The 17,315-nt window shown below is 39.5% G+C and overlaps 1 protein-coding gene across 1 annotated transcript in view; it reads left to right on the top strand.

Moving 5' to 3' along the window:
- Positions 1–9,069: 9,069 nt before the first annotated feature.
- The window catches only part of agpat2 (1-acylglycerol-3-phosphate O-acyltransferase 2 (lysophosphatidic acid acyltransferase, beta)), a 43,661-nt gene continuing 35,415 nt past the window's right edge, over positions 9,070–17,315 (top strand). Inside the window, exon 1 of the mRNA XM_061908044.1 lies at positions 9,070–9,507. Within this exon, the coding sequence (XP_061764028.1) occupies positions 9,329–9,507 (179 nt within the window). The 5' untranslated portion in view covers positions 9,070–9,328. The remainder of the gene's footprint in view (positions 9,508–17,315) is intronic.

Genomic DNA, 17,315 nt, shown 5'->3' on the forward strand with positions numbered 1-17,315 from the left:
TAAGTTATTATTGGTAGTAAGTTAATCAACATTTTTTTATCATTTATTTATTTATTTTGGGATTTTATATTTTTTTGTGTCAAAGAGTTAAAGTCGGTCAAAAAATATATTAATACATAGATATATTTAATAAATATATTATTTTTGATGCACTTTATATATCTTACTATATATGTAATATTTTGTTACAGACTAAAAAAACATTAAGTTATTATTGGTTGTAAATTAATCTATATTTCTCTTTTTTTTTTTTTAAATGTTGGGTTTATTTAATTTATTTTTAGTATCTAATAGTTAAAGTCGGTTAAAAAAGTTTTTCATATATAAATATATGATATATAGTAACTATCATATTTTTTTAAGTCAAATTGATGCACTTTATGTATCTTACTAAATATCAAATATTTGTTGTTACAGACTAAAAAAACATTAAGTTATTATTTGTTGTAAATTAATCTATATTTCTTTATTATTATATATATATTTTTAAATAATAAGGACACACTGTTATGCAGAGGTGTACTTATGACAATTTTGTAGACAAATAATGCTATTTATAGACAGGGGGGCGGGGGGAATGATTTGTTCTTCCTTGGGCGGTGGAACAGAAAATAATTGATTAATTATATTTATAAGATATGCAATCGGATCAATGAAGAAAAATTGTTTGTTTTATGAAAAAAATAAGTTTAATTTTTTTTATGTATTTGTAAATTCTATTTTCTGGGGACCCAAATGGCACCGCTTGGTTGGAATGCCCCCTTTTATCGTCTGCCCTCCATGACCTTGGAGGTTCTCCTAAAGGAGCATCATAATCCAGGTTATTCAGTTAATCGACATATTCGTGGTAATCTTCCAAAATCCGCCAGAGCCAACAGACAGCCTGAGATTATAGCCAAGGATTGGATTAGCACGGCTGATCCAATTATATACACACTAGTCCAGTGTTTTTCAACCTTTTTTGAGCCAAGGCACATTTTTTTTGCGTTGAAAAAATCCGGAGTCAGACCACCAGCAGAAATCATTAAAAAACGAAACTCAATTGACAGTAAAAAGTTGTTGTCGCAATTGTTGGATATGACTTTAAACCATAACCAATCCTGCATCACCATAGCTCTAGTACAGGGGTCGGCAACCTAAAATGTGGAAAGAGCCATATTGGACCAAAAATACAAAAACAAATATGTCTGGAGCCGCAAAAAAATAAAGGCCATATTACATACAGATAGTGTTTCATAAATTGAATTAAGATGACTTAAAGTAAACCAAATGAGCTCAAATATAGCTACAAATGAGGCATAATGATGCAATATGTCAGGGGTCGGGAACCTTTTTGGCTGAAAGAGCCAGAAAGCCAAATATTTCAAAATTTATTTCCGTAAGAGCCATATAATATATTTTTTTAACACTGAACACAACCAAACGCGTGCATTTTTAAGTAAGACAAACATTTCTAGCGTATAATAGGTCTCTTGTTCTTCGTAATAACAGTGTTATTCGGAAGCTAACTGTGGAGGGGGCGTGGCCTGCAGGCCTGCAGCGAAGCGGGGTGTTGCCACGATCAGCCTCGAAATCAGCGTTACGTGCGTAGATGGCCCACCTGAGCCTTGTCATATAATCACCGGTTGCTCTGTTATAAGCAGCAGCCAGGTGGAGAGATAGGGTTGGAGTTGGAGCCAAAGCACGAGCAAGGACGACAGAGAAAAAGACAATTGCTGGAAAGCAACTGAGAGACTTCTTGAAAAATAAAACAATATTGTAACCCTGAAACAGGCTCTCAGGTCGGTGCTTGGTTGTCTGAAGAACCCCCAGGAGGGCAAGCCCCACACTAACCAATAATAAGTAAATAACTTCTTACCATTGACGCAACTTCTTGAACAGGTGCTATAGAAAACGGGTGGATGGATTAAAAATGCATGAGAATGTTTTATATTTTGAACATTACTTTCAACACTGTGATTACAAGTGGAATTATTCATTACTTATCGTGTTAAGCAAAGTCAGCTCAGATTTATCCGAGAGCCAGATGCAGTCATCAAAAGAGCCACATCTGGCTCTAGAGCCATAGGTTCCCTGCAATATGTACATATAACTAGCCTAAATAGCATGTTAGCATCGATTAGCTTGCAGTCATGCAGTGACCAAATATGCCTGATTAGCACTCCACACAAGTCAATAACGTCAACAAAACTCACCTTTGTGCATTCATGCACAACGTTAAAAGTTTGGTGGATAAAATGAGGCGGAAAAAGAAGTGGCATAAAACACGTCTTAGAAAGTCGGAGAAAGTTGTACATGTAAACAAACCAGGGTGAGTTCAAGGACCGCCAAAATTAGTAGGATAAAACGGCGCTCGCCAAATCCTCGAATAAGTGAGGCATGTTTAATAAAAACAGTGTGCTTTACAACAATTACGGAGGTCCGTGTCATGTTTGTCCTCCGACAGCAACGATAATAAAACAAAAAATATATTTTAAATATTTTTTTCCCCTTATTTTTCCATTTTTCATACATTTTTAAAAAAGCTCCAGAGAGCCACTACGGCGGCGCTAAAGACCCGCATGCGGCTCTAGAGCCGCGGGTTGCCGACCCCCACTCTAGTGTTTTAGTTCTTGTCTTGCGCTTCTATTTTGGTGGCTTATTCCTTTTTCTTGGTGTTTTCCTATAGCAGTTTCATATCTTCCTTTGAGCAATGTTTCCCGCAACTACTTTGTTTTAGCGATCAAGTAGAATTTCAGTTGTTTTCACGTCATGTTCGGATGTACATTGTGAGCTCTAGAGATGCGCGGATAGGGAATTACATCATCCGCAACCGCATCACTAAAGTCATCATTCACCCGAACCAACATTTTATCAGAACCGCAACCGCCCGCCACCCGCCCGTTGTTTGATATCCGGAGTTGGCGACCTTTACCACCAAAAGAGTTAGTTCGACCCGTGTCACAAAGTAAAGAAGGCAATGGGAGCCGCTAACGTTCTCGCGTTTATCTAATGGTGCTCATCCAGATAATGAGAAAAAGAGCGTGCTGTGAAGCCATTGCTTTTGACGCCGTCTACATCATGTGCGAGCATTTGCCAGTCCAGCAACATGCTGTATGCAGCTTCCTCAAACTCACGTACAAGATTGAAAGGCATACTGGGTGATAAAGAGTGCACTGATGGTTGTGATATAAACAATTTTAACACTCTTACTAATATGCGCCACGCTGTGAAGCCACACCAAACAAGAATGACAAACACATTTTGGGAAAACATCCTCACAGTAACACAACATAAACGCAACACAACAAATACCCAGAATCTTTTGCATCCATGACAAGCCCTGACTATATTTTACACCCCCGCCCACCTTACCGACGCACGGGGGGGTTTGCTGCTAGCGGGGTGTATAATATAGTCAGGCTGTGTCATGGATGCAAAGGATTCTGGGTATTAGTTGTGTTGCGTTTATGTTGTGTTACTGGGAGGATGTTCTCCCGAAATGTGTTTGTCATTCTTGTTTGGTGTGGCTTCACAGCGTGGCGCATATTACTAAGAGTGTTAAAATTGTTTATATCACAACCATTAGTGTACTCTGTGTCACCCAGTATGCCTTGCAGTCGTGTGCGTGTGTCTGCAGAAGCCACACCCTACATATTGCTGGACTGGCAAGTACATTGTACATATAGTAGAAGGCGTCAAAGGTAAAGGCTTCATAGCACGCCCTAAAACTTATTAACTGGGTGACTGAGAGTGATTACGTCTCCAATTGTCTTCTTCGCTTTGTGACACGGGTCTTAAATGGCTCTCTGAATGGTAAAGGTTACCGATCCCTGAACTATGTATATCAAATATTTCCAAATGGTTCAACCGCCACCCGCCCGCATCTATTTAAAATCTATTTTTTCGTCATGTCACCCGCCCGACCCGCGGTTTATCCCCAGACTCCGCGGATGAGACCGCAAACCGCGCATCTCTAGTGGGCGCCGTCTTTGCTCCGCAGTAAGTTTTTGCTGTCGTCCAGCATTCTGTTTTCGTTGATTTTGTAGCCAGTTCAGTTTTAGTCTCGTTCTGCATAGCCTTCCCTATGCTTCAATGCCTTTTCTTAGGGCAGTGGTTCTTAACCTGGGTTCGATCGAACCCTAGGGATTCGGTGAGTCGGCCTCAGGGGTTCGGCGGAGCCTGGCCAGCGGAGGTCCAGACACACCCAACTCATCGTGTAAATAAAAACTTCTCCCTTTCGGCGTATTATGGATACCCCCAAACAATGTTCCCTCTAATTGGAAAAGTGCATCCGGCAGTTGAGGCTCCCCTATGGGGTCTTGGGGCACTGGGAGGTTAACCCCTTCACTACTGTTACCTCAGGTGGCCCTTGGCAAAGGTCTAGTACCTGACTGCCCCCTAGTCAGAGATATGGTGAAGACCTCAACGGCGGAGTAGGCGGAAGACGGTAGATTTACGAACTACCACAACGGCTGCGATGGCAGAAGAAGGCTGCAGCAGAAAAGGGTCCCCAGTCGTCTTGGACTCCATGCCACTGGACCCTGACCTGATTCTGTCAAGGATTGTGTGGTGACTGTCTGTGCACCAGTCTCTCCACGTTCAACTAAGTCATGCACAGGCATCCTCCATAAAGGGATAGACCCCTACCAGGAGGATCGTCGTACTCGTTCGAGTGACCGCCGATGATGATGATATTTTCCTTTCTATTTTAGTTACTTTATTGAGCTTACAATGGTAAATGGACTATACTTGTATAGCACTTTTCTACCTTCAATGTACTCAAAGCGCTTTGACACTATTTCCACATTCACCCATTCACACACACGCATTCACACGCTGATGGCGGGAGCTGTCATGCAAGGCCCTAACCGCTACCCATCAGGAGCAAGGGTGAAGTGTCTCGCTCAAGGACACAACGGACGTGGCGAGGTTGTGTAGAAGGTGGGGATCGAACCAGGAACCCTCAGGTTGCTGGCACAGCCACTCTCCCAACCGCGTTATTACAACCCCCTGGCGCAAGTAGTTGAAAGTCTTCAATAAGTATTTTGTGAACATTGGACCAAATCTGGAGGAAAAGGTTCCAGATCCTGAGTCCATTGAGGACTTGAATGACACCATAGACAGAAACCCCAACCTTTTTGAAACCAAGAGCTACTTCTTGGGTACTGATTAATGCAAAGGGCTACCAGTGTGATACACACGTAAATAAATTGCCAGAAATAGCCAATTTGCTCAATTTACCTTTAATAAAAAAAAATATATATGTATAAAAAAATGGGTATTTCTGTCTGTCATTCTGTCGTACATTTTTTTTCCTTTTACGGAAGGTTTTTTGTAGAGAATAAATGATGAAAAAAACACTTCATTGAACGGTTTAAAAGAGGAGAAAACAGGAAAAAAATGACAATACAATTTGGAAACATAGTTTATGTTCAATTTCGACTCTTTAAAATTCAAAATTCAACCGAAAAAAGGAAGAGAAAAACGAGCTATTTCGAATCTATTTGAAAAAATCAAATAAATATTTCATGGAACATCATTAGTAATTTTTCCTAATTAAGATTAATTTTAGAGTTTTGATGACATGTTTTGAATAGTTTAAAATCCAATCTGCATTTTGTTAGAATATATAACAAATTGGACCAAGCTATATAATTTTAAAATAAATTCAAAAGACTTTGAAAAAAGATTTATATTTGATTCTAAAGATTTTCTAGATTTGCCGGAATAATTTTTTTGAATTTTAATCATAGTAAGTTTGAAGAAATATTTCGCAAAATTCTTCGTCGAAAAAACAGAAGCTAAAATGAAGAATTAAATCAAAATTAATTTATTATTCTTTACAATAAAAAAAATGTATTTACTTGAACATTGATTTAAATTGTCAGGAAAGAAGAGGAAGAAATTTAAAAGGTAAAAAAGGTATATGTGTTTAAAAATCCTAAAATCCTTCTTAAGGTTGTATTTTTTCTCTAAAATTGTCTTTCCGAAAGTTATAAGAAGCAAAGTAAAAACAATAAAGGAATTTATTCAAACAAGTGAAGACCAAGTCTTTAAAATATTTTCTTGGATTTTCAAATTCTATTTGAGTTTTGTCTCTCTTAGAATTAAAAATGTCGAGCAAAGCGAGACCAGCTTCCTAGTAAATAAATACAATTAGAAAAATAAGGGCAGCTCACTGGTAAGTGCTGCTATTTGAGCTATTTTTAGAACAGGCCAGCGGGCGACTCATCTGGTCCTTACGGGTGACCTGGTGCCCGCGGGCACCGAGTTGGTGACCCCTGGTCTAGTGTGACTTATATATGTTTTTTTTCCTTCTTTATAATGCATTTTCAGCCAGAGCGCTTTATAATCCGAAAAATACGGAATCATTATATCTCAATTGTTTGTAATGTTGCAATTTATAAATAAAGGTTAATAAAATAAAATTTAAAAATATATAAAAATTAATAAAATAAACTTCCTGCTTCCTGTCTTTATGCATATTTATGTGAATGTCATCTAATAGTATCTGGTAGGGCTGCGAATCTTTGGGTGTCCCACGATTCGATCCAATATCGATTTTTGGGGTCGCGATTCGATAATCTATCGATTTTTTCGATTCAACGCGATCCTTGATTCAAAAACGATATTTTTCCGATTCAAAACGATTCTGTATTCATTCAATACATAGGATTTCAGGAGGATCTACCCCAGTCTGCTGACATGCTAGCAGAGTAGTAGATTTAAAAATATATATATATTTTATAATTGAAAAGGACAATGTTTTATCAACTGATTGCAATAATGTAAATTTGTTTTAACTATTAAACGAACCAAAAATATGACTTATTTTATCTTTGTGAAAACATTGGACACAGTGTGTTGTCAAGCGTATGAGATGCGATGCAAGTGTAAGCCACTGTGACACTATTGTTCTTTTTTTTTATTTTTATAAATGTCTAATGATAATGTCAATGAGGGATTTTTAATCACTGCTATGCTGAAATTATACCTAATATTGATACTGTTGTTGATAATATTCATTTTTGTTTCACAAGTTTTGGTTTGTTCTGTGTCGTGTTTGTGTCTCCTCTCAATTGCTCTGTTTATTGCAGTTCTGACTGTTGCTGGGTCAGGTTTGGTTTTGGAATTGGATTGCATTGTTACTGTATTGCTGTGTAGTGGTTTGTTGGATTGATTAAAAAAAAATAATAATTAAAAATCGATTTAAAAAAAAAAAGGGAATCGATTCTCAGCTACAATCGGGCGGAAGGCGGGGTACACCCTGGACAAGTCGCCACCTCATTGCTGAGCCAACACTGATAGACAGACAACATTCACACTCACATAGCTGAGATAGGCGCCAGCGCCCATATATATATATATATATATATATATATATATTGCATTTTATTTTAGTTACTTTATTGAGCTTACAATGGTAAGTAATAAACAGAATCAGCTTTAGTAAAACACTACGCATCATACAGCATTATTGCTAAGTGATAAACCCGAGGGTCCCTGGTTCAATCCCCACCTAGTACCAACCTCGTCACGCCCGTTGTGTCCTGAGAAAGTCACTTCACCCTTGCTCCTGATGGGTGCTGGTTAGCGCCTTGCATGGCAGCTCCCTCCATCAGTGTGTGAATGTTTGTGTGAATGGGTAAATGTGGAAGTAGTGTCAAAGCGCTTTGAGTACCTTGAAGGTAGAAAAGCGCTATACAAGTACAACCCATTTATTTATTTATTTATGATAAAAAGGAAATCCAAACTACGAACATAATCAAAGAATCACTTACTGTACAATGTCTGCTGTCATTGGGATGCCGACTAATAGAATGTTCCTGTTTTCCTGGTAAGCTGAAGAATTATTCATAAACCTCACAAAGGTTCATGAAAATAAAGTGCTGCATAAGTTAAATAGTAAATGGGTTACACTTGTATAAATAAAGGTTTATATATATATATATATATATATATATATATATATATATATATATATATATATATATATATATATAATGGATTAGATTTATATCACGCTTTTCTATTGTTAGATACTCAAAGCGCTCACAGAGAAGTGGGAACCCATCATTCATTCACACCTGGCGGTGGTAAGCTACATATGTAGCCACAGCTACCCTGGGTTAGACTGACGGAAGCGTGGCTGCTAGTTTGCGCCTACAGCCCCTCCGACCACCACCAATTATTCATTCATCATTTATTCACCAGTGTGAGCGGCAACGGGGGCAAAGGGTGAAGTGTCCTACCCAAGGACACAACGGCAGTGATTTTTTGGGATGTCTATAGGTGGGAAGCGAACCTGCAACCCTTAGGTTTCTGGCAAGGCTGCTCTACCCACTACGCCATATATATATATATATATATATATATATATATATATATATATATATATATATATATATATATATATATATATATATATATATATATATATATATATATATATATATATTGCATTTTATTTTATTGAGCTTACAATGGTAAGTAATAAACAGAATCAGCTTTAGTAAAACACTACGCATCATACAGCATTATTGCTAAGTGATAAACCCGAGGGTCCCTGGTTCAATCCCCACCTAGTACCAACCTCGTCACGTCTGTTGTGTCCTGAGAAAGTCACTTCACCCTTGCTCCTGATGGGTGCTGGTTAGCGCCTTGCATGGCAGCTCCCTCCATCAGTGTGTGAATGTTTGTGTGAATGGGTAAATGTGGAAGTAGTGTCAAAGCGCTTGGAGTACCTTGAAGGTAGAAAAGCGCTATACAAGTACAAACCATTTATTTATTTATGATAAACAGGAAATCCAAACTACGAATATAATCAAACAATCACTTACTCTACAATGTCTGCTCTCGTAGGGATGCCGACTAATGGAATGTTGCTGTTTTCCTGGTAAGATGAAGAATTAATCATAATCCTCACAAAGGTTCAAGAAAATAAAGTGCCGCATAAGTTAAATAGTAAATGTGTTACACTTGTATAAATAAAGGTTTATAAAATAAAACTAAATAATAAATAAAATTAACTTCCTGCTTCCGGTCTTTATGCAAATAAATGTGAACGTCAACTAATAGTAGCTGGCGTGATTTGATGACGTCCACCCGGAAGTACAAAAAAAACAAAAAACATGGATGACGCCTGAGCGGACTGCATATCATTTAGCCGCACATGAATAACGATACATGGTCGCGTTACGACGCGTCATAAGCGGAGGCAGGAAGAAAGGAAAATAAGAAGAAAAAAAGGTCTCCTTTTCCGTGTTATGTTTGACCGGCTCACGGCGCCACCTCTGCCCGAGCACCGGAGTCGGACCGCCGCCGTCCAGCCTTTCTCTTCCCCGCTATGGACGTGCTCCTCTGGGTGCCCCTGCTGGTGCTGCCGCTGCTGCTGCTGTGGACCAGCGGCACCTTCATCTTCTATTTCAAAAAGTGCTTTTACGTGGCCTGGATGATGGTGCTGGCCCTGGTCGCCATCCCGCTGTGCTTATTGAAGAGCGGGGGCAGGGACGTAGAGAACATGAGGTGAGCTTTTTTTTTTTTTTTTTTTTGACGGCTAGCACTTTGCTGCTAGCCTTCTAGAACATTCCCCAGCACATTTGTCTTTTTACTATTTAAAAAAACAACAACAACAACAACCCCGGTGTCATTTAACTAATAAATTCCTTCGCTTTTTACTTTTATTCCGGTTTTAAATCAAACTCCACTAACGTTATAGCCTCCCGTCCGTTAACGTTAGCTGCGATCTGGAAGCTTCCGGTGGTAAACAAAACACGCGAATACACGCTAGGAATGTCCTGGAATGAACCAACCATCCATCCATCCATTTTCTACCGCTTATTCCCTTTCGGGGTCGCGGGGGGCGCTGGCGCCTATCTCAGCTACAATCGGGCGGAAGGCAGGGTACACCCTGGACAAGTCGCCACCTCATCGCAGGGCCATGAACCAACCAATGTGTGCTTTTATCTATGTTGTAAGCACAATACCAATGGCGCGCAATTTGCAAAATGCGCAACCGCATTTTTGCAAATTTAAAGGCCTACTGAAATGAGATTTTCTTATTTAAACGGGGATAGCAGGTCCATTCTATGTGTCATACTTGATCATTTCGCAATATTGCCATATTTTTGCTGGAAGGATTTTAGTAGAGAACGATAAAGTTTGCAACTTTTGGTACTGACAAAAAAGCCGTGCCTTTACCGGAAGTCGCAGACGATGACGTCACAAGTGTGGGGGCTCTGTCACGCCAAATGTCTTTCCCCCACCATTTACTTCCGGGGTCATGATTAATACAGACGTAAGCGTCAATATATACCTTGATGGTGCAGAAAAAAGACCATCTATTTTTTTAACCGATTTCCGAACTCTAAATGGGTGAATTCTGGCGAATTTAACGCCTTTTTCGCGATGACGTCAGAACGTGACGTCTCCGAGGTAATACATGCGCCATTTTCATGTTCAACACATTGCAAACATTGGGTCTCAGCTCTGTTATTTTCCGTTTTTTTCGAGTATTTTTTGGAACTTTGGAGACCTCATGCCTCGTCGGTGTGTTGTCGGAGGGTGTAACAACACTAACAGGGAGGGATTCAAGTTGCACCACTGGCCCGAAGATGCGAAAGTGTCTGCCGCCAGACCCCCATTGAATGTGCCAGAGTGTCTCCACATTTTACCGGCGATGACAGACATGGCACAGAGATGTATGGATAACCTGCAGATGTATTTGCAACGAAATCACAAAGGTGAGTTTTGTTGATGTTTACTTATGTGCTAATCAGACATATTTGGTTGCGGCGAGACTGCCAGCTAATCGATGCTAACATGCTGCGCTAATCAACGCTAATATGCTATTTACCGGCGGTGCTAAAGCAGACATGACACAGAGATGTATGGATAACCTGCAGATGCATTTGCAACTATAAAGTCAACGAATTCACAAAGGTGAGTTTTGTTGATGTTGACTGCCAGCTAATCGATGCTAACATGCTATTTACCGGCGATGCTAAAGCAGACATGGCACAGAGATGTATGGATAACCTGCAGATGCATTTGCAACTATATTACGTTTCCTTCCACCCACATTTAATGCGAAAAAAACACTTACCAATCGAAGGATTTAAGTTGCTCCAGTGTCACGAGATGCGAAAGTCTTGATCGTTTGGTCCGCACATTTTACCGGCGATGCTAACGCAGCTATTCGGCCATGCTATGGCCATGAATAGTGTCAATACCTATTCGCTCAATAGCTTCAGTTTCTTTTCAATACTTTCAGACTCCAACCATCTGTTTCAATACATGCGTAATCTGTCGAATCGCTCAAGCCGCTGAAATCCGAGTCTGAATCCGAGCTAATGTCGCTATATCTTGCTGTGCTATTCATCATTGTTTGTTTACATTGGCAGCACTGTGTGACGTCACAGGGAAATGGACAGTCGCATCGCAAATAGCGAAAATCAAGCACTTTAAAGCTTTTTTTAGGGATATTCCGGGACCGGTAAAATTTTGAAAAAAAAAGAAAAAAAATACGACAAGCCACTGGGAACTGATTTTTGTTGTTTTTAACCCTTTTGAAATTGTGATAATGTTCCCCTTTAACGCTATATTATAAAAATATAACGCTATATTATAAAAAAACAAAAAAAAAAACAATTTACAAACACAAGCTATGGATGACGTAAGAGGAAACGGAAGTAAATGCGTCATCCTTGTGTTTGTAAATTGTTTTGTAATTTTTTTTTTTTTACAATATAGCGTTAACAAAACATCTGTATTTTTATAATATAGCGTTATATTTTTATAATATAGTGTTAACAACACATCTGTATTTTTATAATATAGCGTTATATTTTTATAATATAGCGTTGACAAAACCTCTGTATTAATCATGACCCCGGAAGTAAATGGGGGGAAGGTTTTTTAGGGGGGAAGAAATTTGGCGTGAGAGCTCCTCACATATTCACATTGATTTTAATGGGAGCCTCCAACAAAAAGTGCTATTCGGAACAAAAAGTGACAATTTCCCCATTAATTTGAGCGAGGATGAAAGATTCGTGTTTGAGGATATTGATAGCGACGGACTGGAAAAAATAAATAAATAAAAAACGCGATTGCATTGGGACGGATTCAGATGTTATTAGACACATTTACTAGGATAATTCTGGGAAACCCTTTATCTTTCTATTGTGTTGCTAGTGTTTTAGTGAGTTTAACAGTACCTGATAGTCGGACCTGAGTCTCCACGGGTGTCTTGATGCCAGTGTCTCAGGGGAGTCGACGGCAGCTTTATGGATGGCACAAGCTCAGCTGATCTCCGGTAAGAAGCGACTTTTTACCACAATTTTCTCACCGAAACCTGCTGGTTGACATTCCGTCGTGATTCATGTTCGCTTGACCGCGCTCTGATCCATAGTAAAGTTTCACCTCCAGGAATTTTAAACAAGGAATCACCGTGTGTTTGTGTGGCTAAAGGCTAAAGCTTCCCAACTCCATCTTTCTACTTTGACTTCTCCAATATTAATTGAACAAATTGCAAAAGATTCAGCAACACAGATCTCCAAAATACTGTGTAATTATGCCGTTAAAGCAGACGACTTTTAGCTGTGTGTGTGTGCAGCGCTCATATTTCCTAAAAACCTGTGAAGTCTTGCGTACACGTCATCATTGCACGACGTTTTCAAGACGAAACTCCCGGGAAATTTAAAATTGCATTTTAGTAAACTAAAAAGGCCGTATTGGCATGTGATGCAATGTTAATATTTCATCATTGATATATAAACTATCAGACTGCGTGGTGGGTAGTAGTGGGTTTCAGTAGGCCTTTAATGTCAAATCAAATCAAATGTTTATTGGATTCATCACTATACAGTGTACATCCACGACTAAACTACTGACTAAACTAATACCACAACTTGGTTTACTATTTATAAAATATAATAATGTAGGGTTACCTGGAACTTGAAATAGGCCACCCGGCCTGAATCAACACTTGGTAGTAGTTGAGTCAGTAGTTTAGTCGTGGATGTACACTGTATAGTGACGAATCCAATAAGCATTTGATTTGATTTGATTTGACATTGAATTTGCAAAATGCGGTTGCACATTTTGCAAATTGCGCGCCATTGGTATTGTGCTTACAACATCTGTTACAGGGGTCGGCAACCTTTACCACTCAAAGAGCCATTTTGACCCATTTCACAAAATAAAGAAAACAATGGGAGCCACAAAACTCTTTTGAAATTTAAAATGAAATAATGTGGTGGATAGGCCTGAAGCTTAAACTGCAAACAAGGTGGTGTTAGTACAAAAGGTTTATTTACTCGTATTCAAAAGTACAGGTCGCCTTCCGCCCGATTGTAGCTGAGATAGGCTCCAGCGCCCCCCGCAACCCCAGAAGGGAATAAGCAGTAGAAATGGATGGATGGATGGAGGTTGGATTGAATTGCAGACAGCATCCTCCGAAGGATCCAGAATCAAACAAAATCATGCAAAATCATGCAGATCACATTAAATATTGGTCTCCTTGCCTTTTATATGTTTCCCCCATGTGTCAAGGCCTTCTTGTTTTGTAACCGCTGGCTCCAAAACAACTGTGGATCTCTTAGTCATAACAAACAGTCGTAACGTTTCTTAGTATGGTCAGAGCGACCACAAACTCAACTTTCCCGCACATATACTCCTTTTTGGTTTTGAATAGGAAAAAAAAGAAAAGAGCAGATCTCTTAAAGGCCTACTGAAATGAGATTTTCTTAATTAAACGGGGATAGCAGGTCCATTCTATGTGTCATACTTGATCATTTTGCGAAATTGCCATATTTTTGATGAAAGGACTTAGTAGAGAACATCGACGATAAAGTTCGCAACTTTTGGTCGCTAATAAAAAAGCCTTGCCTGTACCGGAAGTAGCAGACAATGTGTGTGTGACGTCACGGGTTGTAGAGCTCCTCACATCCTCATATTGTTTACTATCATGGCCACCAGTAGCGAGAGCTATTCGGACCGAGAAAGCAATGATTTCCCCATTAATTTGAGCGAGGATGAAATATTTGTGGATGAGGATAGAGAGAGTGAAGGACTAGAAGAAAAAAAAAAGACTAGAGCAGTTGGAGCGAATCAGATGTTATTAGACAAATTTACTAGGATAATTCTGTAAAATCCCTTATCTGCTTATTGTGTTACTAGTGTTTTAGTGAGATTATATAGTCGTACCTGAAAGTCGGAGGGGTGTGGTGACCGCCAGTGTCTCTGAGGGAAGCCATGGAGGGGCCAAGAAAGTCGCAGCTGCCTCTTTGACAGCTGCAGGAGGAACGACAAGCTCCATTCATGTTTACGGTAGGAGCCGACTTATTACCACAATTTTCTCACCGAAACCTGCCGGTTGACATGTGTTAGAGAACCATGTTCGCTTGACCGCTCTGTTCCATATTAACTCTTCACAACAAACAAAGAAACACCGGCTGTGTTTGTGTTGTTACAGCCGGCTGCAATACACCGCTTTCCACCGACAGCTTTCTTCTTTGTAGTCTCCATTATTAATTGAACAAATTGAAAAAGATTCCGCAACACAGATTTCCAGAATACTGTGTAATTATGCGATAAAAACAGACTACTTTCAGCCGTGATCGGTGCTGGGAGAACATGTCCGCTACCACCGGTGACGTCACACGCACGCATCATCATACGCGTCATCATTCCGCGATGTTTTCAACAGGATACCTCGCGGGAAATTTAAAATTGTAATTTAGTAAACTAAAAAGGCCGCATTGGCATGTGTTGCAATGTTAATATTTCATCATTGATATATATTAACTATCAGGCTGCGTGGCCGGTAGTAGTGGGTTTCAGTAGGCCTTTAACGTTAGCTGCAATCTGGGAGCTCCCAGTGGTAAACAAAACACGCAAACACACGCTAGGAATGTTCTGGAATGAACCAACCAATGTGTGCTTTTTATCAATAAGAATGTTGTCCAGCCGCTCTCAAATGTGAGATAGCTCAGAACAGAAGTCAGTTCATAGTGGACAACAAGGCTGCCATTGTTGTGTACATGTATGCACCTGAATGGAGCTTTTTTTTTTTTTTTTTAATGAAATGAACCTATCTACAAACCCTGCTTCCATATGAGTTGGGAAATTGTGTTTGATGTAAATATAAACAAAATATCATGATTTGCAAATCTTTTTCAACCCATATTCAGTTGAATGCACTACAAAGACAAGATATTTAATGTTCAAACTCATAAACTTTATTTTTTTTTGCAAATAATTATTCACTTAGAATTTCATGGCTGCAACACGTGCCAAAGTAGTTGGGAAAGGGCATGTTCACCACTGTGTTACATCACATTTTATTTTAACAACACTCAATAAACGTTTGGGAACTGAGGAAACTAATTGTTGAAGCTTTGAAAGTGGAATTCTTTCCCATTCTTGTTTTATGTAGAGCTTCAATCGTTTAACATTCCGGGGTCTCCCCTGTCGTATTTTACGCTTCATAATGCGCCACACATTTTCGATAGGAGACAGGTTTGGACTGCAGGCTGGCCAGGAAAGTATCTGCACTCTTTTACTTCGAAACCACGCTGTTGTAACATGTGGCTTGGCATTGTCTTGCTGAAATAAGTAGGGGCGTCCATGATAACGTTGCTTGGATGACAACATATGTTGCTCCAAAACCTGTATGGACCATTCAGCATTAATGGTGCCTTCACAGATGTGTAAGTTACACATGCCTTAGGCACTAATGCACCCCATACCATCACAGATGCTGGCTTTTGAACTTCGCGCCTATAACAATCTGGATGGTAATTTTCCTCTTTGTTCCGGAGGACACCAAGTCCACAGTTTCCAAATATAATTGGAAATGTGGACTCGTCAGACCGCAGAACACTTTTCCACTTTGCATCAGTCCATCTTAGATGAGCTCGGGCCCAGCGAAGCCGGCGGCGTTTCTGGGTGTTGTTGATAAATGGGCTTTGCTTTGCATAGTAGAGTTTTAACTTGTACTTACAGATGTAGCGACCAACTCTAGCTACTGACAGTGGTTTTATAAAGTGTTCCTGAGCCCATGTGGTGATATCCTTTACACACTGATGTCAGATTTTTGATGCAGTACCAACAAGTCGCCACCTCATCGCAGGGCCAACACAGATAGACGGACAACATTCACACTCACATTCACACAATAGGGCCAATTTAGTGTTGCCAATCAACCTACCCCCGGTTGCGTATTTTTAGCGGTGGGATGAAGCCGGAGTACCCGGAGGGAACCCACGCAGCCACGGGAGAACATGCAAACTCCAAGAAAGAAAGATCCCGAGCCGAGGATTGAACCCAGGACTACTCAGGACCTTCGTATTGTGAGGCACATGCACTAACCCCTGTTCCACAATGCGGCCCCTATCCACAACCTAGGTATGTTAAAAAGTTGAAGTACCAACGCTAGTCACACACACACTAGGGGTGATGAAATTATTCTCTGCATTTGACCTCTCACCCCTTATCACCCCCTGGGAGGTGAGGAATTGATTGATTGATTGATTGAGACTTTTATTAGTAGATTGCACAGTACAGTACATATTACGTCAATTGACCACGAAATGGAAACACCCGAATACGTTTTTCAACTTGTTTAAGTCGGGGTCCACGTTAATCAATTCATAGTACAAATATATACTTTCAGCATAATAAAGTCATCACAAAAGACTACATACATTGAATTATTGACATTATTTACAATCAGGGGGTTAGGTTTGGTTGATATCAGCACTTCAGTCATCAACAATTATATCATCTGAGAAATGGACATTGTAACAGTGTAGGTCTGACTTGGTAGGATATGTACAGCGGGCAGTGAACATAGTGAGTTCAAAAAGCATAAAAACAAGTATATACATTTGATTATTTACAGTCCGGGGAGGTGGGATGTGGTGAGGGGAAGGTGTTAGTCTAGAGCAGGGGTCACCAACCTTTTTGAAACCAGGAGCTACTTCTTGGGTACTGATTAATGCGAAGGGCTACCAGTTTGATACACACTTAAATAAATTGCCAGAAATAGCCAATTTGCTCAATTTACCTTTAATAAATAAATCTATATATATATATATATATATAAAAAACGGGTGTTTCTGTCTGTCATTCCGTCATACATTTTTTTTCTTTTTACTGAAGGTTTTTTGTAGAGAATAAATGAGGAAAAAAACACTTAATTGAACGGTTTAAAAGAGGAGAAAACAGGAAAAAACTGAAAATTATATTTTGAGACATAGTTTATCTTCAATTTCGTCTCTTTAAAATTCAAAATTCAACCAAAAAAAAAAGAGAAAAACTAGCAAATTCAA

The sequence above is a fragment of the Nerophis ophidion genome, linkage group LG08, assembly GCF_033978795.1.
Source record: "Nerophis ophidion isolate RoL-2023_Sa linkage group LG08, RoL_Noph_v1.0, whole genome shotgun sequence".
Taxonomy (NCBI): domain Eukaryota; kingdom Metazoa; phylum Chordata; class Actinopteri; order Syngnathiformes; family Syngnathidae; genus Nerophis; species Nerophis ophidion.